This window comes from Tupaia chinensis, unplaced genomic scaffold, assembly GCF_000334495.1.
Source record: "Tupaia chinensis unplaced genomic scaffold, TupChi_1.0 Scaffold000199_1, whole genome shotgun sequence".
Lineage (NCBI taxonomy): Eukaryota > Metazoa > Chordata > Mammalia > Scandentia > Tupaiidae > Tupaia > Tupaia belangeri.
Window position 1 is genome coordinate 2,751,265 of NW_006159674.1, and position 23,898 is coordinate 2,775,162.

Genomic DNA, 23,898 nt, shown 5'->3' on the forward strand with positions numbered 1-23,898 from the left:
CACACGTGCACACACACAGCACCCATGCTGGCATGAACACAGGATTCCTTTCATTACCTAAGAGAGGCAACCTGGAATTGGCAGTTCATCACAACCGCTGAGCATTCTGGAACATGCTCACTGTAACTTTAAGCTAACATATTTTATCAAAAAAAAAAAAAAAAAAAAAAAAAAGAGAGAGAGAGAGAGAGAAAATAACTGAACGCACCCCTTAATCTCTTACAATGGCTCTTGAGCATGGAACTCATGTAGCAGCGTCAACAGCTGGCTTTTTAATAATTGGGAAATAAAGGTTGTTTTACTATGTATTTCTTTGGTAGTCATCACTACAAAGTTTTCAGCGCTGGTTACCTATAAGACAAGTACTAGACAGAAGAGCAAGGTACACAGAAATAGGTCTTCTGTGATGAGAAAATATTGAGCTCTCAAGGTATACGTTACTATGCTTTTTCTTGCCTTATCGGGCATCCTTTACAAGCAAGACTTTGTGCAGAAGTTCCTGTCTACCTAATAAAGGGTTATACAGCTTCTATTTTCCTACAGTTGAACAACTGATTAACATAAATTCACATTATCCATCATCTCTGGTCAAATCAGAAGCTAATTATAAAGGCACAGCAGCACTTGGTGTCAAAGCCACATTCTGGTCACACATTCATCTGTGGTCGTGAGTCAGTATCTCAGGAGCTCAGAATCTAAAACTCCTTTCAACCAACAAAGGAGTAAGTTAAAATTTTGAATATTTCTATCACCTGCCAAATTCCTAGAATTCTGTCTAGAATGCCAGCATGCTTGATAAGAGAAAGCAGTCGAGAGCCTAGAGGTGCCAGGTATTAGGTAACTTAATTTGGTTTTGTATAAAAGGCATGGAAATCTGGCAAGGGAGTTACTTATCCTATTAGCAGCACAGTGGTAGCCAAGGGTCTCTGTCAGGAAGACAGGAAATAAAACTACTGAAGCTACTCTTGCTCTGGGTCTGCCTGCAGGATGGCCACGGCTTTACAAAGGTGAGTTTACCTTCTGTGAGTCCATCCAGGGTTAACCTGGGTGAATGGGCAACAGGACAGCAGTAACCATGCCCAGGCCCTATGAGAAGCACCTGACTTCTCTTGGTAAAGGGCTCCTGCCCCTATGGGCGTGGGATCTGAATCTTGCAGGCCTCCACAGTTAAAACAATTGCCAAGAAAATGTCCTAGCAGGTACTGCCCATGTGTTACCGGCTCTACGTGGGGTCATGACACACTCTGAAAGGACATGAAACATGAGAAATTCAAAATAGTAGTGTTTGTTCCATCGGTTCTGAATGTCTACAGGGAGAGGCAACTAGACTTAGGTTGAAAAGTGCTGTTTGAAGGACGTGTGTTTTATTTTGAAGTGAAATGACGAGTCTAGGAGAACCAGCAGTACTCTTCTGCAGAAGTCTGCATGTCAAGAACCTGTGTCTAGAAGGCATTTATCAGGAACTGTTTGCTCACTCCAAGTGCTTTTCCATTCACCATATGGCAATGTTTCAACTTTTGTGCTTTCAAGATAACCAAATTGATAGAAGATCATTACATTCGGGACTTTCTTGTTTGAATACGAGACATTATCCAACAGCAACGAAATCTATAATCTCATAAAAAGATTTCTGTAAACATACCATATTTCTCCTGTAAGAAAAAAATCGAGAATTGTACCATGAAGGCAAAAATCTGTTTGCCTAGTCTCAGAATTCCTTGGAACAGCAAGGAACCAGGAAGGTCAGAGCGAGCTGTTGGTGAAATCTCCAGGGTTGACATGGCCCAGTCTGGCAATATTAAAACCCAAAAGCCTCAATAATTAGATGCCAAACTTCTTCCTCAAATTTGAGATCTGTACTATGATTATGTATATTACACACACATTAAAAATAAATCTATATAGCCCTAGGATTTCTTCCAAACAATTGAGGCGTGATGCTCCCAGTTTGGGGGTAGAAGCCAGAAGAAATGAAAAAACCCTATTGTTGCTTTTACTCTCAAGCTCTTAAAATGCTAGCCAAACACTATTATCCAACGAGACTTTCTTCATTCTGTTAACTCTTAAATACACAATTCGAAGGCAAAAATGGAGGTGTCTATACTGTACAATATTAAAAATATCTACAATGTCATGGTTCCTTATTTTTAGGAGTGTGTTCGATAAGCAGTTAGCCATTAGAGATGGTAGTCACAAAACATGGACTCTTAAAAATTACTGATAAATTAATTTTCAGTTCTCTGATTATATCCAACAGATACACATTCTCATCATAAAATATACATTCTCTAGTAAGTTACTTTCATCCACGGCATATAGAAATATGCAAACACAGGTGGTAAAAATCACTTTACTACCAAAGTACAAAAACAGTAACTGCTGAAAAACAACGATGTTGCAAAGATGAAGAAAAAGTGACTCATAGTGTTCCACTTCATAGTGAAACTGAATGATTTATTTGTGCTCAATGAATGGAAATCATGTATTCAGAATATACTTCTTTTGTACACTGTACTTGCTTCCACTGGGTGAAGTGGGCGGTCTTCCATGTTAATGCGCTCCCTCCCCTACAGCTCTCTTCTTCTGTCAGGCAATACAGTATTTTGTGGCCGTCACACCATGATACTCCTAAAATGTCCACTTCAAATAGTATCCTCTACGAGTATTTTTGCACCTTTAGAATATTTGTTCAAACTCTTATTTCAGGAGGACACACACACACAAAAAAAAAAAATGGAAGGGAAAATCACTCTGTTTTTGTTACAATCACATTGCCTTCTGCAGCAGAAATCAAATAAGCACATTCTAATTAGCCATCGAAATCACTGGTGGGTAGGACAACATTTATCGACTCATGTTAGAGGGGGCCAGTTTCGGTAGGTTAACATTAAAGATAAAGGAAAAGAACACACCTTAATTTACAATAAGTATCCATCCCATGTACGTCGAGAAGTACAACCATGTGATTCATTACCTTGGACCATCTGTATTACAAGAGACAAGGATGTCAACTTACATGGAAAATAACCTGTAGAAAGTGTACCTGTAGAAAGCTCTTATTAAACAATATTTATGTACTGGGCATTGATTTATCTAACTTTCCACTCTACTCTGAAAGCTAGAGTTCCAATGGTCTGAATTGTAGTGCTGAGTTGTTTGTGTGTTTAGTAAACACCATTATAATGAGAGACAGAGACCAAAAACAGCTTGGTCATTTTCGGCAAATTCATGAAAAAAAAATATATAAAAAAGAGATCCCTTTTTATTTTACAAACCTAAAAGCCAGGAAAATGAAGCTCTGGGGCCAAGCAAAAATTGCACACTGCTGCTGAATTACCAAATACCAAATAGCAAATGTTCCAGCCTGGGGATGGACGTACACGTAGATTCAAGTAAAACACTGATGGGAGAAGTCGTCTGGTTAGTGTTGTAGACCCACAACACTGGCTGCGTTTCCGACCAACACTTACAACACAATGAATAGTGAAGCCTAGATAACCTCAGTGCAAATAAGTCCGATCCAAATATGCCAGGGAAGAAGCCTTTGGCGTTGAGTAGACGGGTCCGTTGGACGAGTCCCAACTTGAACTTCAGACTAAGCACATGCATTAAGGCTGGGGGGAGGGGTGCACCGAATGTTGCAAAGGGGCAGGTTGCGAGGTGGCTGCTGAGGGGACCGCGGGTTGCATGGGTGGCGGAGGTGGAGGTGGAGGTGGCTGGACTGGGGTCTGTGTGTTTGGAGACGGTGGCGGTGTGGGCCGTTTGAATTTGTCAGGACTGTTGCTTCTCCGTGGTGAAGGCCTCTGCAGAGAGGGACGGAATAACAGGTCAGTCTAGGCACAGGCAGCTCATTTCTGACACAGCTTGACTTGGAACTGAGGCTATTGAAAACCTGACCATCAAACCAGCCATTTCCTTCCTTTACACGTACTGGTTCCTGAACTAGTAAGGAAATCATAGGCAACGTAGTGTTTACACCTACACGGATGAAAATGCTATGGCCAATGACTAATTACTACTATAGAACTTGGGTTGGACCAAACTACTTTCCTTCATGAGAAAGTTGTAAAATTGAAACAGGATGTCCTATCGTCCCCTTAAACCTCTGTTGTTAGTTGTAAGTGATCAATCCCTTCTATCACTCAAAACAAGTGTTTCAGACCTTGAGGGCTACAGTGCAACTAAATCATCCCTGCTTTTATATAAAGTCCATCAAACTGGCAAAACAGCTTCGTAAATGCCTTAAATGCTTTCTTTTTTTTTTTTCTTTTTCTTTTTTTTTTTTTTTTTTTGAGAGATTTTCACTGTAGGGCGCGTGTGCTCGCCAGACAGACAGAGAGAGAAATAGAGACAGAAAGCGAGAAATCACCCCCCAGGGGGGATGGTCACGCCGCAATCCCTTCTCCTCCATTCTCCTCTCGGGATCTTGGGCACGACGCACACGCGCCCGGCGTGAGTTTTAAGCCACCGGGTCCGGGACACGAACCGCGGTCGACTACGTGGGAGTCCAGCGACATAGCCATTACGCTAACTGCTGGTTCCCTAAATGCTTTCTTCAAATAGAGTTGTTCTTTGGCATATGCTCTTACCAAAAATACCCTGAATTCTTCTCCAATTTCCTAACTCCTACCGATGATATTTCAAACAGCACTCTTAGTCAAATATTTGTCAACTCTAAAGAAAAAAGCTCCATTGGGTAGAGTATGAACTAGATGCAATAAAGCTTTCTTCTAATTCAAGAGATAAAAAACTGATTAAAACCAGAAACAAGGCTAACTTCAGGAAGATTACTGAGAGGCAGTGAGCTGTGAAGGTGCGGACAATAAATATTTTTTAGACATTATGGCAACCAACAATAATTTTTTGTGGCAAAGAGCTGGTCAAGGTTCAATCAAGGCATTGGCCAGAGTTCAAATTACATTAGGCAATGAGCAATTTTTCATAGGAAGTAAAGTTGAAGTTTTGCTTCTTAGGAAAGGTTTTAGTTTCAAAGTAAGAATTATTAATCTTCTAGGAAGTCTATAACTTCAAGTGAACTGCTGGGAGACACAGGAAGGTCACTAGGGGCGCCAATCCTGGTATCCCAAGAAGGACCAGTTGAAATCACCATCAGGAGTCCAGGGTGGCTTCCTGTCCCAGGATACTTACTGTGATACCATGGGACGTTCCCATATGCTGCACGTGGAGACCCGGGGAATTGTAATAAGACATTCCGGCTCTAGTCAGTGAAGTCGGCGGCGTGAAACCAACTGTGTGACTTGCATATGATAGACCTGAAATAGAACAGCAGATCATCATCTCAAATTCAATTATATGGTGCCTCAACCACCTAGGCGGTTGCACAAAAGTAAACACAGAAGAGAACAGAGGTGGCCACTCAATGGGCATGCTGCATGACGAAGGATATACGAATGAAGTTCTAGAACAGAATGGAGAGTCTAGTAATAAACCCACGTAAAGGCAATCAACTGGTCTTTACCAGGACATCATGAATGCGCAATGGAGAAAGGATGGTCTCATCAGTAACTGGTACTGGAGGGTGCCAGCAGGTGGCGTTAGTGATTAAGGTGCTAGACTCCCACATGGCTGAACGCTATTCGAGTACTAGACTCAGAGGCCATGAAACCCTGGCCAGATATCTGTACCCAAAATCCTAGGGAAAGGAGGAATTACAGCATGGCCATTCCCCCTGGGTAGTGGAGGGTAAGGGATTTCTCACTTTCTGTCTCACAAACAAGCATATGTACCCTAGAGCAAAAATCTTCATCTCTCTTTTAAAAAAAAATAAAGTAAAACTTCGTGCTGGGAAAACTGAATATCCACATGCAAAGGAATGAAACTGGACCTTCATCTTACATCATACGCAAAGATAAACTCCAAATGGATCAAAGATTTAAATATAAGACCTGAAATGACAAAACTGCTAGAAGTAAAATGGGGAGAAAGTTCCTTAATACCGGTCTTGGGAATAATTTGTTGGATATGATGCTGAAACTACCTATCTGAAGTGGGTTAAATAATCAAAATGAGCAAATTACTTGAATAGGCAATTCTCCAAGAATAAATATAAACTGCCAACAGTTGTATAAACAGTTGTTCAACATTGTTAATCATCAGGGAGATGCAAATCAAAACTGCAAGATAATACTTCAAACCTCTTAATGTGAGATTTATTTTACCATCAAATTCAAAATGGTAAATTTAAAAGATGATTAATTAAAAAGTGGAATGTGAAAGGGAGATAAATAGTAACAGTGATGCACAATAAAACACAAGGCTCTGCAAGGCTGATCCACATATGAAAGTTCTGGGTTTACATCCAAAGACCTTGCTGAGTATGCCTGGCATGTGAGCACCCAGGATCCAGGCAGGCTGAGGCTGGAGGTGGACTGTGGGACCAAGATCCTGTTGGGGACGCTGTCTCTCTGTTACTCTTTCTGTCTCTTGCAGTTATGGAAGAAATAAACTAAAAAAAAAAAGTAAACCGAGATACAACAGTATTTCAAAATACATGTAAAATCAACTATCTAAAGAAAAACTGCAAGGAGTAAGAGTAAGGAGATGAAGTACATAAATACTAAAATAATGTCTTTGGATAAAAAGATTCTGGATGGTTTTTTATTTCTGCTTCTTTATAGCCTTCTCATTGATCCAATCTCTCTCTAATTGTTTTTTTTTCCTTAATTGGCAGAGGGCAAGTTCACGCACCAGAAACAGAGAGGAGAAAGCCACCCCAAAGGGGCATGATTATGCCATAGCTTCTTCTCCTGCATTTCTCCATCCTGTCAAGATGCTGGGTGTGTGCGCGTGCACACACACACACACACACACACACATACACACACGTGAGAATGGAACCTCATGGCTGTCCATGGGGAATCTAGATGCCTTAGCCACTAGGCTATGAGGCTGGTCCTAATATTCCTTTGCTAAAGAAAAACAAACTAAAATAAAATTAAAGGCAGGTATCTTTTTTTCGTTTTAAAATAGTTTTACACACCGACACAACGTATAAATGAAAATATCCTCTCTGCAAGAATTCACATAATTTGACGCAGTTTCCTCTTTAACTTGCCTCTCGTTCTGGCTTCTGACCCCACCACTGTTTCTCTCTGCTAGAGCGAACTTCAGCAGCGGGATCCCTGCTGCCAGCCGTGAATATTGATCCCCACTCCATTCTACTTAACTTTGCAGCTGACACCAGCTGACCACTCCCTGCTCGAAATGCTTTGTCTTGACTATGGTGGCATGTTATGCTACTTTTCTTGTAGCGACTTCCCAGCCTCCTCTGTCAGGTTTTCCTTATACCTGACCTCTAAATACTATAGTCACATAGCTCACACTGAAGGAGTTGAGAGCTATTTCCACCGCTTGCAGGCAGGATCTCTTTATATATATTACTGAGAAATTTCTATGGCAGACTTGTCTCTTCCCCCTTATTTATTTTCAGTCATTTACTCATCAGTAGGAACTTAGGATATTTGTTTCATGTTTAGTTTATAATCTATTATTGAAATTTTCTTTAGTTATTTTTTTGTTTTTATGTGAGACACACACACACACACCTAACAGGGTCCTCAATGCTGGAATCGAACCCTGTCTCAGCTGGCCTGTGTGTGTTCTGCGTGCACAGGGCTCCAGGACCTTCTCTACAGAATTTCTCTGACTGCGCCAATTCTTCCAGATTGGGTATTTGAGAGTTCCTGTACCACTTTAAAGTACTTCCATCATTCTGTTTTTTTTGTTTGTTTGTTTGTTTTTTGTTTGTTTGTTTGTTTTTAAGCACATGGTTACTTTTTTCTTGCACTGCAAGGTGTCCCAGGCTCATCTTAGATACTGTGTGCCCTGGTCTGAGAGACATCCACTTCCCTAAGTAGCCCTAGTTCTTTTCACTGAAAAATGGAATTAGAAACCAAGATCTGGGTCCTGGGTGTGCTCACTGCACTTGGGGTACAGGTCTGGTTTTAGAGTAGATTATTGCCCACCCCTGATTTAGACACATCAACACACAATAACTGTACATTTTCTTCTCTGAGATTGCATAAAATAATGAACAACCTGAAAATTGTTAACTATTATACAGGGAGGGTTCATTGTAACTCTCCCTATATAATCCACCGATAAAGGCACTTCTAAAAGTTTGTGGGAAAATGAAATTTAAATATGAGTTTATCTTGGCTTGAAAGAACTTTAGAATCCATGAGTAGCTTTTTCGTAATACGTATTTTCTGTGAACTATTTAACCCCCCCCCCGGGGAAGTTCACTTCTAATCAAGAAAAGTTCACATATGTATTTTCTGTGAACTATTTAACCCCCCCCGGATAAGTTCACTTCTAATCAAGAAAAGTTCACATATAATTAAGCTCTAAGATAGTTATCTTTTGATCAAATTGTGAAGCAGGTGCAAAATTTCAACAGTTGGTGAAAATGCAACATTTCCGATGTTAACCAAAAATGTGAAGGAGGAAAAGAGCCAAAATGTTTAAAATGGAAATGAAAACTATACAAACAACATATTGCCACTAAGGAAGTGACTAGATTATTCTTAATACGGAGAACCATACAGTCTTCCAATAAAAAGTTAAGTGAAAACAAAACTGGGATATTCAGAGTTTGCTTCTACTACATATAGCTCTGTAGTGTACTAGATTAGGATGGAGTAACTCTGCTGCCAAACAGGAGATAAAATCGACTTTGAAGAACTAAGAGTAGGATGGCCACATCTTACATAGTATAAGGGGAAACTACATAGCTAATCTACCCAAGCAAGCCCAAACTTGATGCAGGCCCCACTCCAGTGACGGGCACAGGGAAAACTATGTAAATGGGAGACGAGTAGTTAGTATAATGGCTATGTCGTTGGACTCCCATGTAGTCGACCGCGGTTTGAGTCCCGGACCTGGTAGCTTAAACTCACACCGAGCATGTGTGCGTGCGTGCCCAAGATTCCGAGAGGGGATGGCCATCCCCCCTGGGTGGTGATTTCCCACTTTCTGTCTGTCTCTGTCTTTCTGGTGAGCACATGTGCCCTATAGCAAAAACCTCTCGCTGCCTCCCCCCCAAAAAAATTATGTAAATGGAATAGAAGAATAATTGTTATAATAGAAGGAATATTTGCAACCAAGATCTGAGTTTTTATATTTGCTATAGGGTGAGTGTGCTTGCCAGAGAGAGAGGTGGGAGGGGGAGAGTGAGCAACCCTGGGGAGGATGGCCATGTCATAATCCCTTCTCCTCCATTCTTTCTTTGGGATTTTGGGCACATACGCACATGCACGGGTATGTTTTCCAAGCTGCTGGGTCTAGGACTTGAACCATGCAGTTGGCCCAGAGAGTTCCAGATGCCTTAACTACCACACCACCAGCTGGGTGACTTTTTTCTTTTTCAGTGACTATGTTTATTTCTTTTTTCCTTTTTCTTTTTTTTTTTTCCGCAGCTTGTTTCTTTCATGAGAGAGAGAAGGAGAAAGACACACACACACACAACACACAGAAGTACCCTCAGCAGGGAGTCATGCCACAATTCTCCCCTCAGCCTTTCCTGTCAGCTAGAATTATGGTACATACATACACATGCAGGTAAACCGAGGAATCAAACAATCATGGATAGAGGGTATGTTTACATACCAGAGAGAGAAAGAAACAAAGAGAGGAGAGAGCACCTCCCACAGGGAATGGTCAGGCTACAATCCTTCCTACACTTCTGCTTTGTAGGATTTTAGGTACACATACCCGGTACCCAAGGTGTTTCTCAAGACACTGGGTCTGGGACTTGAACCACACAATCAGCCATGTGGGATCCAGCAGCCTTAACAAGGTCATAGTGCCAGCCCACAACATTCTTTTTAATGAACTGGAAACTAAATGCCTCTGAAGATTTCTTCAGGTTAAAATAAGCCAAACAGGATATTAAATTTAATATGAATCAGCATCACCTCAACTACAAAATAGCCCTCCATCTTGCTTCTTGCAGACTCAGGTGTTCCTTTACGTCAATAAATCCAAATGCAAAAATGACCTTTGTCTTGGTAATGAAAGCCAACTGCTATTTTGGGGACACTGAAAGGCGGCTAGGAAGAAAAGCTTTTGGAGAGACACTTAAGGCCGCTGGCAAATAGAAGACACATTTTCAGGAACATCCTTTAGACAAGAACACGGGGCCATGACCACTCCACTGGTCCACGACACTGGTTTGTGATAAGCCCCTTTATAATCTTGCCAGAAGCCAGGGAGCACACTGGCCCAAAGTATACAAAAGCTGCCAAGCCTTGTGCTGGACTTTTTAGTTTTGATTTTCCCTTCTTTTTAAAAAATAAATAAATAAAAATTAAAAAGTCACAGCAGCACAGGTCTGGCCTGGATCTTACATTTGGGAAATGAAGCCATTTCTTCTGCTATGGAAACTGCATGATAGCACCACTTCCCTTCTATCAACCTTAAGGGCATTCTTCGTTTCAACATATATTTTTGTTATTGTTGACAGAGATACAGGAAGACAGGAAGTGAGAAATCATGCCCCCTCCCCCCCCACAAAGGGGATGGTCACACTGCAATCCCTTCTCTTCCATTCTCCTCTCGGGATCTTGGGCACACACACACACACACACACACACGCACATGGCGTGAGTTTTAAGTCACCGGGTCCAGGACTTGAACCATGGTCTACTACTTGGGAGTCCAACAATGTAACCATTATGCCATCTGCTCCTCTGTTTCAATAATTCTTAACAGACAAAATGAACTGTCCCTCTAACGTGAAGCTGTTTCACTTTATAAAACCCTTATGCTGCCATCCTGTAAAGCAGTCACTTCCGGCTACTGTGAATGCAGCCTCCATCTTCCCTCTGCCCCCACAGATTTTTTTCCCAACTCTGTGTAAAATCTGTTTACCAGCAAGCACAGGATCAGTCTCATCATTTCGGTCACAAGATGCAGTCCTTTGGCCGGCTACCTTTTCTTTCCTCCCCAAGCTCCACTTGCCACCCTCTCCCTCCCTCTGCTTCCTCTCTCCCCTGCTGGATCGTTTACTTGCCCTCCTGGCCTGCTAGCCCCACGTGGTGCTGGTACTGGGCCAGGGACCAGGGGAGAGTTTTCGGGGTCAGATGAAGACAAGCAGGCCTTTCAGGGAAAGGCTTCTGAAAGCAAAGCCAGGCGCAGACTGCCTGAAGTTTGTTCCTTCTGGCTCGGCCTGCCCACTGGGGCCAAGTCCCACTCAGTCATCGGCAATATTCACAGGCAGCTCACGCTGGAAGAACTCAGGCTGTGGAAACACACACCTTGTCTTGCCACCTCCTGGTCCTGTGAAGTAGTTAGCAAACTTCCAAGGAGCTGCACCTCGATCCTTATTTATTTTTTAGTTTTTGCTACAGGGCATGTAAGCTCACCAGACAGAGAAAGTAAAAAGCTCCGTCTCCTCTGACATGGAGGATGGCCACAACACAGTAGTCCTTGTTCCTCTTGTCTCCCCTCAGGATTTTGGGAATGCATATACATGTGCTCAGTGTGCCTTTCAAGCTGCCAAGTCCGGGACTGGAACCACAAAGTCAGCCATGTGGTATTCAGTGTCTTAACCTCCACACCACCTGCTAGTCCTGCACCTCAGTTTTAACATGGGAAAAATGATACCTACATTAACTATTCTGAGGACAAAATGAGAAAATGTATTATGAATATGATGTGCTAGGATGTATCTTGGAAATCTACTCAACGTTTTTGTCCATCCATTGGCATTTACAATCAGTCAAAGACTGTCTTCTTTTGAAATGGATGTTTTGGAGTCCTATCTCCTTACCTTAAAAATAATAGTTGAGGCGCCAACAGGTGGCATGGTAGTTACCATAGACTCCCATATGGCTTGAAAATCACACCAGGCATATGTGTGTGTGTGCCCAAAATCCCAGGAAGAAAATGGAGGGAAGGGATTATGGCATCGCCATCCCCTCTATAGGGTGATTTCTCTCTTTCTCTCTCTGTCTCTTTCCAGCAAACACTGGCACCCTATAGCAAAAACCTTTTTTTTTTTTTAAATGAAGAAAAACACCAGCTAGTACTCCAGTATTTATGTTTAAAATATCCAAGCCAAGAGTCTTACTTAGTCTTGGGATCGGCAGGTGGCATGATAGTTAAGGCTCTGGATTCCTACATGGTCGACTGCGGTTCGAGTCCCAGACCTGGTAGCTTACTTTCTCACCCCACTGCCTTCTCCTATCTGTTTCTGGTCAAATTAAAATAATAATAATAATAAATAAAATTAAATAATACTTTAAATAAATTCTTAATCTTGATAATAATTTTCATGTTTTGAAGTCTACATGGCCACTATCTCTCTGTCTATAAGATCCCTGTATGCTGGAAGCGGGAGGGAAATGGAGTAAGGAATGCCAAGTGAACGCACCAGCCATGAGTCAAAGAAGTAGCCGAAGACATGTACTTACCAGGTGAAATAGGCCTGCTTGAACTTGGAGAAGGTGTGTAAGGAATCGGGCTGGACACAGTGCGAGGTCTTAATCCTTGAGCAGACATCTCATTAAAATACCTAAGCGGAGAGAGGAGGAAATATCAGAACTGCCTGCATTTAAACAGTTCTTAAGAGAGTTCATAACAGATAATGTTTGAGATGCATATATATATTCCCAAATGTTTAGAAAGTGATGCTGTAGCTAACAGACATTTATAAAATGGGCTCCTGGGTCCCACTGCTCCAGTTTGGCAAACCTCACTCCATAAGGGCACAGGTTAGGGGACACGGGGTATCTGAGCTCAGGATGGGGTCCCAATGGAGCAGCTGTACCACACACCGGAGGACTGGTCTTCTGGCTGTCACACAACAGTTAGGCTGTGTGTCACCCCCACTGTCTCAAGAATGACAAAGAGATCCATGTTTTAAGGCTACATTTAAATTCTTACTTGAAACTCAAATACAAGCCACCCCTTGGAGATTTCTGCCGTAAGAATAAACCTTAAAGATTTATATTCCCGGGAAAAGATTGTCAACTGTTTACAAAGCATGCCTTGTTTAACAAACATTCACATGTCAGAATGCAACAGAAGATGCAGGGGCCCAGTATGTGGCGTAGTGATTAAGGCACTGGACTCCCATATGGATGACTGAAGTTCAAGTCTCAAACCCGGAAGCTTGAAACTCGTGCCAGGCGCATGTGCCCAAAATCCTGGGAGGAGAATGGAGAAGAGATTGTGCCCCCCTGGGGGGGGGTGATTTCTTGCTTGCTCTCTCCATCTCTCCAGTGAGCACATGTGCCCTATAGCAAAAATCTCTCTCTCAAAAATAAATAAATAAATAAATAAGAATGTAATAAAGCTGTGAGGATGTGAAGACCAGGACCTCGGTAAGTCGTGCTTCGCCACCTCCTGCTGAGTTTGACTTTCTCCTAGATTCCAAAGTCACCTCCGACCTGGGAATGCTGGAGTATAATCACGTTCACTCTGTGAACCACGCACAGAGCCCTACGAGGAGGAATTTCTGCTCAAGAGACTTCCTGATCAACCATTCTTCTGTGGGCCAAAGGGCCACATGTGCATGCACCTTCAATCCCGGGAAGGTCTCAGCCGTGGCATTCAGTCAATTCATGGTGGAACCCTAACACAGCCATGTCTAAGCAGGCTGGCCTTGAACCAAACCAGCCCCCGAATCTGACGCACATCTCAACTAGACATCAGCCACTAATTCTCCCCACCTTTTTTTTTTTTTTAAGAGGTTTTTGCTATAGGGCGCGTGCGCTCGCCAGACAGACAGAGAGATAGAAAGCAAGAAATCACCCCCCCCCCCCCCGCAGGAGGCCACGCGCCACCACCATCCCTCGCCACAATCCCTTCTCCTCCATTCTCCTCTCAGGATCTTGGGCACGCACGCATGCGTGCCCAGTGTGAATTTTAAGCCACCGGGTCTGGGACACGAACTGTGGTCGACTACGTGGGAGTCCTGTGACATAGCCATTATGCTAACTGTTGGTCCTTCTCCCCACCCTCTTCAGAGCAGCCCACCGCAGTGGCATTGGGGTGGCTTTTCCTCATCTATATCCGGCTGGGCGGCAAAGACCACTTCCTATGGTCTTTAGTGTCAGACTAGTACCTTTCTCCCAAATGTGACATCATCATTTACAGAAGGGAAGTTAGTTGTACTTGATCTGTAATAATCTGTCCTATAAAAGGTAAGCAAATGTTCCACAGTGAATACCAGTTTTTTGGGGGGAGAAAAAAAGGCATTTATCTGGAAGCCTGAAGTAGCTTCAGTATTGCCGCCACCATCAGAAGAAGGTATCCCTTAAAGTGTGCCTTATCCAGAATTGGGTAGAGAATGCTATACATGTTACTACACGGTCTGCTCTGCGTTACAGTAGTTAAGAGGGTACTTAGTAAGCTATTTAGTATTCTAGTTGATGTTTTTAGTCACATGATCCTTAGAGGATAAAAACCTTACCATGGAAAACTCAGAAATGGATCAGTGAAATTTAGAATTACAGATGACAGTTTTATAATGCAAACTTTTAAGAAAGAAAGAATCATCTCTATTCTTTCCAAATCTGACTTTGATGATAGAAAATCTCATGTTTTTCTTGAACTGATATTACCACCGTCCACAGCAAACTGACCCAAAGCTTCATAAGCCCTCTAGATCCATACCATAATAAAAATGGAGCCACAATGTGCTAATATGGCCTTCACGTTATCAGACACATTTGGCATCAATAGACAGTACTATTCACAGCCAGTAGAGACCCTGGTTTCAGAAACAGGCTGCCCAGCCCCATCTAAAAGGCCCGTCGAGGATGGTCGATCTCTCTTCACACATTGTGATGTGGCCCACAGAGGCCAGGGCATCTCTGATCCAGGGCAGGAAATTCCACTCAGAAATGTTTTTGTTTGTAAGGAGGCAAATTCCCTACATGCTGGGTTTCTGAGTTGATTGAACGGTTTTTTAGATTTCTTTCTATCCTTTTTTTTTTCTTTAAAGAAAGATTTTTACTATAGAGAAACAAGAGATAGAAAGTGAGAAATCACAGCCCGGGGGGATGGTCATGCCACGATCCCGTCTCCTCTCAGGATTTTGAGCCCGCATGCACATGTGCCTGGTGTGAGTTTTAAGCCACCAGGACCAGGACTTGAACTGCTGTCAATTATGTGGGAGTCCAGCAACAGAACCATTATGCCATCTCCTGGTGTGTAGATCTGTTTCTTACCTTAATAACTACCTTATACCCAAGTTTGGAGGAAAAGGAAAATGAGGGCTGTCTGGATGAGAGAAATGCTGAGACCACTTCCTCCTAAAGGATGGCTATTATCTTGGCCTACGGCAGCGCTGGGATAAGTAGCTATGAGAGGCTCAGAGTCATAGAGGGTGTCAAGGCAAGTCCTCGGGATTTCAAGAACTTCTACTGTCTCCTCCCGGTTCTTTCAACCCAGGTTTGAAAGGATGCGTTTGCTTCCTCGAGCTGGACACAGCAACCTTTTCCATACACAAGGATTAAAATGTGCTTGCTTTAAACAGACGTGACACCGGATTAGACCAATTCAACAATGAATGCAAAGTCTGCCTCCTCTCTCCATATAATCCTGCCTGCATTTCTTCTCCCACCAAAACATTATAGAAGGGCTGGCAGGTGGCATGTGGTTAAGGGTGCTGGACTCCCACTGGGCCAATCATGGTTCAAGTGTCAGACTTGGTGGCTTGCTTTCTCACTTTCTCTCTCTCTCTCTCTCTCTCTCTCCCTCCCTCCTTCTCCCTCCCTCTCTCTTTGGTCAAATTTAAATAAATTAAATTAAATTAATTCTTAAAATAATTTTAGAAAGGCAATTCTTTTGTTTTCAGTTTAAGAAAAACATTCCATCTTCCTCATTTTTCCCAGTCACAGTATCCACTTTGATCTGATGGCATTAATCATCACGTTAAATGCGTTTTCCTGGGAGTTTCTTTGCAAGACACCTGGGATTCGTACGCACCTCTCATCATCCATTTCTAAGCTGGACTCGCTCTCGGAGAGCTGCCGACAGAGGGCTTCTCTTCTCTCCATTTCCCTCTGCAGCTTCCTCTGCAGCCTCAAGTTCTCTTCCCGCATGTGACGTTCCTCCTCCAGATACTGTGCCATTTTCTCTGAATCTGAAAAGTCAAAGTTCTCAGTTAAGTCAGGTTTTGTGTAGTCACACCTAAATCTTAAAAAAAAAAAAAAAAAAACAACTCAAAGTTCAGCTCAGCTTCTATTCCACAGACAGAGAGAAATGCTGCTAAACACGCCAGGATCAGACCTGGATTTACTGGGTATCCCAGAATCGAGTTTACCAATAATTTGCATGGAGAAAAAGCAAGAGGCAGTGCCAGGAGGTGAGGCACCTTTGCCCCCACTCACTTGCGTTCTGAATTGCTACGTGCAGGAGGAAAGGGTATAACTGTGACCCAGACTGGATTTAAGTCTGGAAGTAGCAGCTACCGAAATTCTGCTCCATGTTGCTGGGGACAGAGATGAGCCCAGCTGGGGACTAGAATCTGCCCTCAGTCTCCTTCCAGGCACCAGTTGGCTGTTTCTCCACTGCAGACACATGCGTCATCTATGGGCGCCTATCACAGCACACCCACCAGGCATGACAGCAGAGGCGCACCGAGAACCCCTGTACTCTAACACCGCACATCAAGATAAGTGAATGCTCTTTTTATAGACAGAAATTGGTATCATATGCAAGAGGACTTTAATATTTCAAATAAGCCCAGTTTGTAGTTTATGTGCGACTGTCTTGTCTGACTCACGCAGTGTGAGTTAGATGGCAGGTGGAGGCCTACACCCAGGCATCACTTCCTGGGGCGGCGTCCTGCTTATGCTGAATATCCCTTGCTCAGGAGCTGTCCTATATATCTGGGTCTGCTACAGCACCTGCCTCCCAGGAGAGAGCTGACTAGCCCTCAGCTGGACCCGGGCTGTGTCAGTCAGATTCTCTCTCCTCCCAGGAAGCTGAAGTGGGGAAGAGATTTCTTCATGGGGCCCTGAAATCTCCGTCTGTGAGGTTTCCTGGAGCTACTGCAGCCTTCAGAGGTTTTTCTTTACAGCATTCTGCGACTCACTCCAGCACCCATTCAAAAAATGGCAAAACATATCTCCCCACCAGCCCTCCCTCCCCTGCCACACACCTTCTGGTTTATCTGAGACAGAATCTGTTACCAAGTAACCAAAACCTCAGTGTCCACTCATTTTCCTGCTTCATTCCTTTTCCATGTCTCAGTCAGTGAATTTAGGAAAAGTAGCACCTCCAGACACAGACTGTCCCGGATGCAAGATGGTTTGACTTGTAATTTTTTTTTTTTTTTAACTTTTTGAAGGTGTTTTCAGCTATATATACGTTAATAGCAAGTGCCCACATGTCTGTTCACTTTCAGTACAGTATGCAATAAATTACATGAGATATTTAACTTTATGAAAACGGGCTTTGTGCTAGATGACTTTGCCTAACTGCAGGCTGATGTACACATTCTGAGCATGTGTAAGGTAGGCTGGGCCCAGCTACGACATTCAGTACGTTCTGTGTATTAAATAAGTTTCAACTTGGGCTATTTCATCAGGTTTATGTTTCTTGAAATGTAACCTCACTTTAAGTGCAGAAACATTTTACTTCTCTTTTCTACAAAATAGCTAAAAATTCAGAATTCTTAGATGTGCTAATGCACATCTAAGACATTTTTCTATAGGTTACTACTTCATATTATTATCCCCACCCAAGTTTTAGTCCAAAAAGAAGCAATAGGCTTAATGCCACACGGAGAATTGCTTTCCTAACTTTTTGAAGGTGTTTTCAGCTATATATACGTTAATAGCAAGTGCCCACATGTCTGTTCACTTTCAGTACAGTATGCAATAAATTACATGAGATATTTAACTTTATGAAAACGGGCTTTGTGCTAGATGACTTTGCCTAACTGCAGGCTGATGTACACATTCTGAGCATGTGTAAGGTAGGCTGGGCCCAGCTACGACATTCAGTACGTTCTGTGTATTAAATAAGTTTCAACTTGGGCTATTTCATCAGGTTTATGTTTCTTGAAATGTAACCTCACTTTAAGTGCAGAAACATTTTACTTCTCTTTTCTACAAAATAGCTAAAAATTCAGAATTCTTAGATGTGCTAATGCACATCTAAGACATTTTTCTATAGGTTACTACTTCATATTATTATCCCCACCCAAGTTTTAGTCCAAAAAGAAGCAATAGGCTTAATGCCACACGGAGAATTGCTTTCCCACAAACAGATCCTACTTCAATTCCCAAAGCCCATCAAGCTATTGGGTCATTGGAAAAGTCATGACTCATTTTTGCATAGAAAAATACATCATGCCTTTTCTGAGGACCCAATAGTTTCAGTTTTAAGCAGCTCTATGAAGGTCTGGCATTTCAGTAAAAGATAGCTTTTGATAACAAGTATTCAATGAGTTCCAAAACAGTATCATTTCGGAATATGAAAAAAAAAAACCCTTGAATATCCTTATTTCAGAAATTCAAATAAAAATGCCCAAATTATTAACATTAAACACTTACGTGCACTAAACACTAAATCCCTTGGTTGTTTTCAATAGAGCCAGAAACCCTGCTGTCTAATCCAGATGCAAAAATCTCTTTAATTGAAGGCATGCTGAGAAAATATTTACAAAGTACACTTTTAATATAAACGATTTAAACTATTTCATCTCAAATATGCAAGCATGCAGAATTTTTCACTTAGCTCTACAGGAAACGCCAGATTGGCCCTTGGTGTATTTACTGTTTCTAGAAGTAGAAGACTGACTGTCAGAGCAAGTTGATTTTCTTTCCCATACATAGAAACGCTTCACAGAATTGAGGCTTTATAGGCACCAAGAATGAAATAAAAGAGTGCTTTTTTTCCCCATTTCTTTCTTTCTTTTTCTTTTATTTTCTTTTTAATGGCAGTTCTTTAGCATCTAGGAGGTCAGCAGGGGGATCCTTAAACAATAATCTATAGATATGAAGGTCAACAGCAGTGATGGCTGAAAGACTTCTTGGCAGTTCAGCCATTCACCCAGAAGTCAGAGGCATGAGGTGTGGACCAGGTCCAAGACGACCTCTCGCTATCAGACTCAGGTCCAGGTGGCCAAGACCATAGCATTCCTTGGGTGCCCTCTGCTGGTTCACAGCCATATCTCGCTGGATTCACCAGAGTGAGTCATTCTTTTTCTTTCTCTCACACAGTGCTTCTTAGAACTTCGGGAAACAGCTTACATTTCCACCATGTCCAGCCATCTCCCAATATGTCTGGTGACTTCCAGAGAGACGCCAAAGAGGTAGTTGGCTCCCAAGTGATCCCAAAGTGGTGTATACATGTGGCATGCCCTTTCAAGTTTATGGTTAAAAAACACCAATCCCAGACCTCACTCTAAACCAATTAAGCCAGCATCCCTGAGGGTGAGCCTAGCCACTGCTCTAGTAAAAGCTCCTCAAGGGATTCCGGTGTTCAACTGGCATTGAGAACTATTGAGAGAGAGATTCAAGTTCAGGTGCAGTTGGGTTAGGGGCTTAGGGAGCCAAATGTCAGAGGTGCATCTAAAGGAGGCATGGGTCACATGATCTATGAGGGATGAGGTGCATGGACGAGGGACAGTCATTCACTCACCCGCTAAGCCCAGTCTAAACATTGCAAGCTTGCAGCTTCTCTGTTTCTGCTTCCTCTATCCTCATAAAATCAAAATGGTGCTCAGGGACACCTCTATTGCAATCTGCAGTCTCTTCAAAGAACAAAGAGTACAGTACAGACCAAGTAATGAGAATGAAAAATTCCTCCCAAAAGTCACCTAACATTTTTGCTTGAGGTGCAACAAGCCAAGTATAAATAAGGAAGAAAAATGCAAACTGACAGCACAAAAAAGAATTCAGAAAGGTGCTAATAGATCTTTGTCTACTCCAAAACATCTTAAAATAACTAATTTGTGAGGACACCTTGATATAATGTCATTTGTTTACATGGGGTATCTGCAGTGGTTGTCAGCCTGAGGTGCCTATCAGAATGACTTGTATTTAAAAACATAAATATTTTCTAGAAGATCAGACTCTATCCTTGGAGTAGGACCAGAAACCTATACAGTGTTAGTGATAGTTCCCTAAGGATATTCACATGCAAATCCTTCAAACTGTAAAATGCTACAACCATATGAAAAAGGGACTTTGCAGATAGGATTAAATAAAGGGCCCTTGAGATGCAGAGATATCCTGGATTATCAGGTGGGCCTCCACATAACTCCACAGGTCCTTATAGAGGACGATGGGAGAATGGCGGTGGAAATGAGGTGCGACAACAGAAGTAGGGGGTGTGTGATGCCACCACAAGGAAGAAGCTGCAAGGTAAGAAGTGTGGGTAGCTCCTAGAAGCTGGAAAAGGCTAAGAAACATGCCCCCTGCAGCCTCTAGAGGGAACCCAAAGTTCCTGACACCTTGACTTTAGACCAGTGAACCCGACTTCACACTTCTGACCTGTAGAATTACAAGACGGTATGATGGTTCTTCAACAAGTGCATGGAGATTGTGTGTCACAAGAAAAACCGTGCATGGATTTTAAAACTGTACCAAAATAAACCCCTACTTTAATTCCTTATTCTAAACAAGTTTGCATTGTTTTGAGTCACTAAGATTTACGGTAATTTGTTACAACAGAAATGGAAAACTAACATGTCATGCTTTCTAAAGGTTCTAGGGATGATCCTGATGCACCATCCCAGATGTACCACTGGACTAGAACTTGTAATGAACTTCAGAGAAGATAGACCACCAAAAATTTTAAATGCACATTCCATTTGGCCCAGCAAATCCACTCCCTACCATTAATCTTGGACATGTGCTTACGCAGGTATCAAACGTGCACAGAGATGTTCACATGAGGCGTAACAATCCCCAATGGTATGGGACGAGTTAAATTATGGTAAAGTCATACAATCAAATGCTGGGCAGTCTCCAAAAGGGACGAAGGCAGTTCTTGATGTACTGACGGGGGGAACACTGCAAGGTATAATAGGTGAAAAAGAGTATGTTCACTGTGCTACCAGTTGTATAAAACAATGGTATACACATACGAGTCTGTATCTGGAAGACGGTAGTAAAAATGTGTAATGGTGGAACTGGGTGGCTGGGAACCAGGGCTGAGAGGAAGACTTATATTTTCACTGCATACCTTTCACTATATTATCTATTCAAAAAAAAAACAAAAACAAAAACAAAAATTGAGCAGCCAAAAAGCAAAATGAGAAGAGACCCAAGAAAATGCACAGGGATCTAATCAAGTATTCAGCACCTCCTTTGATTTTTACCTGAACATCGTGGCCTTTTCCAGAACATTAAGTATAAATTTCACAGCGTTTATTCTTTAAATACCATGAGCAAATGTCAGCTAAGGCCAAATTTAGAAGGGAGGAAGGTAAACACTCTATTCCCTGCCTTTTCATTCCAAAAGTGCATTGAGGTCACCTGCAAAAAACTTGTGTCAACACAATCCTAGAAATGAACATGGGGAAGAAAATAAAAATATTGTGTGTGATTTTGAACGCACTTAAAATTATCTGAATTACTTTCTGGAAATATTCTAAACTCTACCTTCCTCTATTATTGGGCCATGAGTGGGAAAAGTCATGATGCATTTTTGCACAGAAAATATGTCATGACTTTTGCGACGGCCCAATATAATGCTTTAAAATATAATCTAGTCAGGGTGGCAGGTGGTGTGGTGGTTAAGGGCACTGGATTCCTACATAGCCAACTGCAGTTCGAGTCCTAGACCCGGTGGTTTGCTTTCTCACTTTTTCTCTCTCACTCTCACTCTGTCCCACTCTGGTCAAATTAAAATAAATAAAGTTAAACCATTCTTTTCAAAATAAATAAATAATAATAATCTAGTCCAGAAAGATGAATACATGTATGTAAACACTTATCAGTGATTAAACATAACCCCAATTTGATTAATGCCAACGATGGTAAGTATCAGGAACACCTCTATGTTATTAAGTCTGAATTCTATAGACAGAAGACGGATGATAGCAGAGGCTACATACGCTGTAACTGGGCGGCCCGCAGTTGCTTCTTCAGCCTCTCCACTTCATTCTTTAAGAACCGAATGTGGCGCATCATGTTCTCTGGAGAATCAATCTCCATGGAGATATCTCTAGGTGATGGTGGAGCAGAGACAGGCTGGTCTAATTTCTCCTGCAGGATTCTTTATTGAAAACAAAAATTCCAACCATGAAAACAGTTTGCCTTTAAAAGACAAAACAACACACCAGCTGGAAGTTTCCTTTTAAAGCGAACTCTCAGAACTCTCATTAATTGCCAGGATCCACAGGTTTGCTTAACACCTCCGGTCAAAGGGCAGAACTGAAGAAGCTATCTTCTTTCTTCCTTTTAAATGACCACTGGTAATTAAGCATCACTGAAAAGTCTGCAACATTTGATACTCATTATTATTCCTGGACTACAGCAGGCACTCAGAACTATCTGCTGACTGAATGTTCAACGTGTGGGTTCTAAGCACAGAGACTAATGGATTCCATTCCTGATGCTTTTGGTTGAAATCTATGAACTACTATGAGGTTCGGCTGTTAAAATTCCCTCCTGCCAAACCAATCCTAAGGGCAGGGCAAACTGGGGGCCCTTTACTCCTAGTTAACGTAAAAGTAAAAACTTAATGACAAAACAGCTATTTGGGGAATAACAGATAGTACAATACTACCTTCACCAGTTATCACTAGGTCGAAGCAGATAAAATGCTGACATTCTACAGCTTTTGATCTACAAACTGACAATTCCATATTGCTCAACCCAGTAATTTCTACTAACCTGTGGAAAACTCCCAACTGTGCTCTGCAAAGGAAGGCTGGCCAGCAACACACCTCTGCACCCCCTTCTAATGGCTGCTGGGATATCTGGTTATTCTGTTTTTTTACTTTCACCTTTGAGATTGCCCAAATACAAACGAAATTACCTCTGAATCTACCCTCCAGAAAACTTACATTACTGTAATGATCTTTCCATAACTTTTCTTACTAGTGCTGCTACGATAATGAAAAATATAGTTGATTCAATTATAGCTTGAACATTTCCTGTAAACATTTTCTCTTTTCCTAAAGGATGTCTATATTTTACAAAACAAATTATGGATGTGTGCCCAAACCAAAAGTCAAGGTAGAAGGATTTTGGGTAGCAAACAAAAGATTCTGATGAAGTGGATTAACGAGTATTTTCAAGAAATTCACTTTCTACACACGAACGTCACATACAGAACCTACCTGTTATTCTAATTAGCCCTGCCCCTCCCACCCTCAAAGTACATAGTGCTTAAAAATAAATGGCTGACACAAAGAACTGTTTGCTGTTAAGTGACATTTTCCATCCACATACATAAATTACATGTAACAAAGAATCCTAACCTTACATATATACAGGTATTTCTTCATAGTAAGTGTTTTAACACAGTAATTTTCCTATTAAAAACCTCAGCCTTCCTAATAAATTCTAGAGATGTGTACTAATTAACAGTACACAGCATATCCTAAATACTTAAAGAGACCTGAGAGTTCCAGTTCAATAAAGGGGAAACGTTGAAATTGCAACCATCCCTGAGAACTATTTAAAGATGAATAATAGCATTGACCAATTCTGTCATAGGCTTGTAACACCAAATGAAAAGAAATTCTCCTGGGCCAGTATGACAGCAAAGCAAAAAGAGGGGACCAACAAAAGAGTAACTCCAAAGGCTTTCAATACTTTTTCCCTTTGGCAAATTAAAATGATGGGCATCTCCCGAGAAATGAAAATGTCCCATTGTGCTCCTACAGTCATGCCCAGAACAGTGCTTCAGAGACAGACAGACAGACACACACACACACACACACCATAATGAACAGTAAGA

General features: G+C 41.9%; 1 protein-coding gene across 1 annotated transcript in view; it reads right to left on the minus strand.

Annotated features, from left to right (window-relative positions):
* Window positions 1-2,576: 2,576 nt before the first annotated feature.
* The window catches only part of CCDC6 (coiled-coil domain containing 6), a gene marked incomplete at its 5' end in the record, with an annotated part of 134,956 nt that continues 113,634 nt past the window's right edge, over window positions 2,577-23,898 (minus strand). The window contains 5 exon segments of the mRNA XM_006147082.3: window positions 2,577-3,803; window positions 5,149-5,273; window positions 12,435-12,535; window positions 15,958-16,114; window positions 22,046-22,206. Of these exon segments, the coding sequence (XP_006147144.2) occupies window positions 3,609-3,803; window positions 5,149-5,273; window positions 12,435-12,535; window positions 15,958-16,114; window positions 22,046-22,206 (739 nt within the window).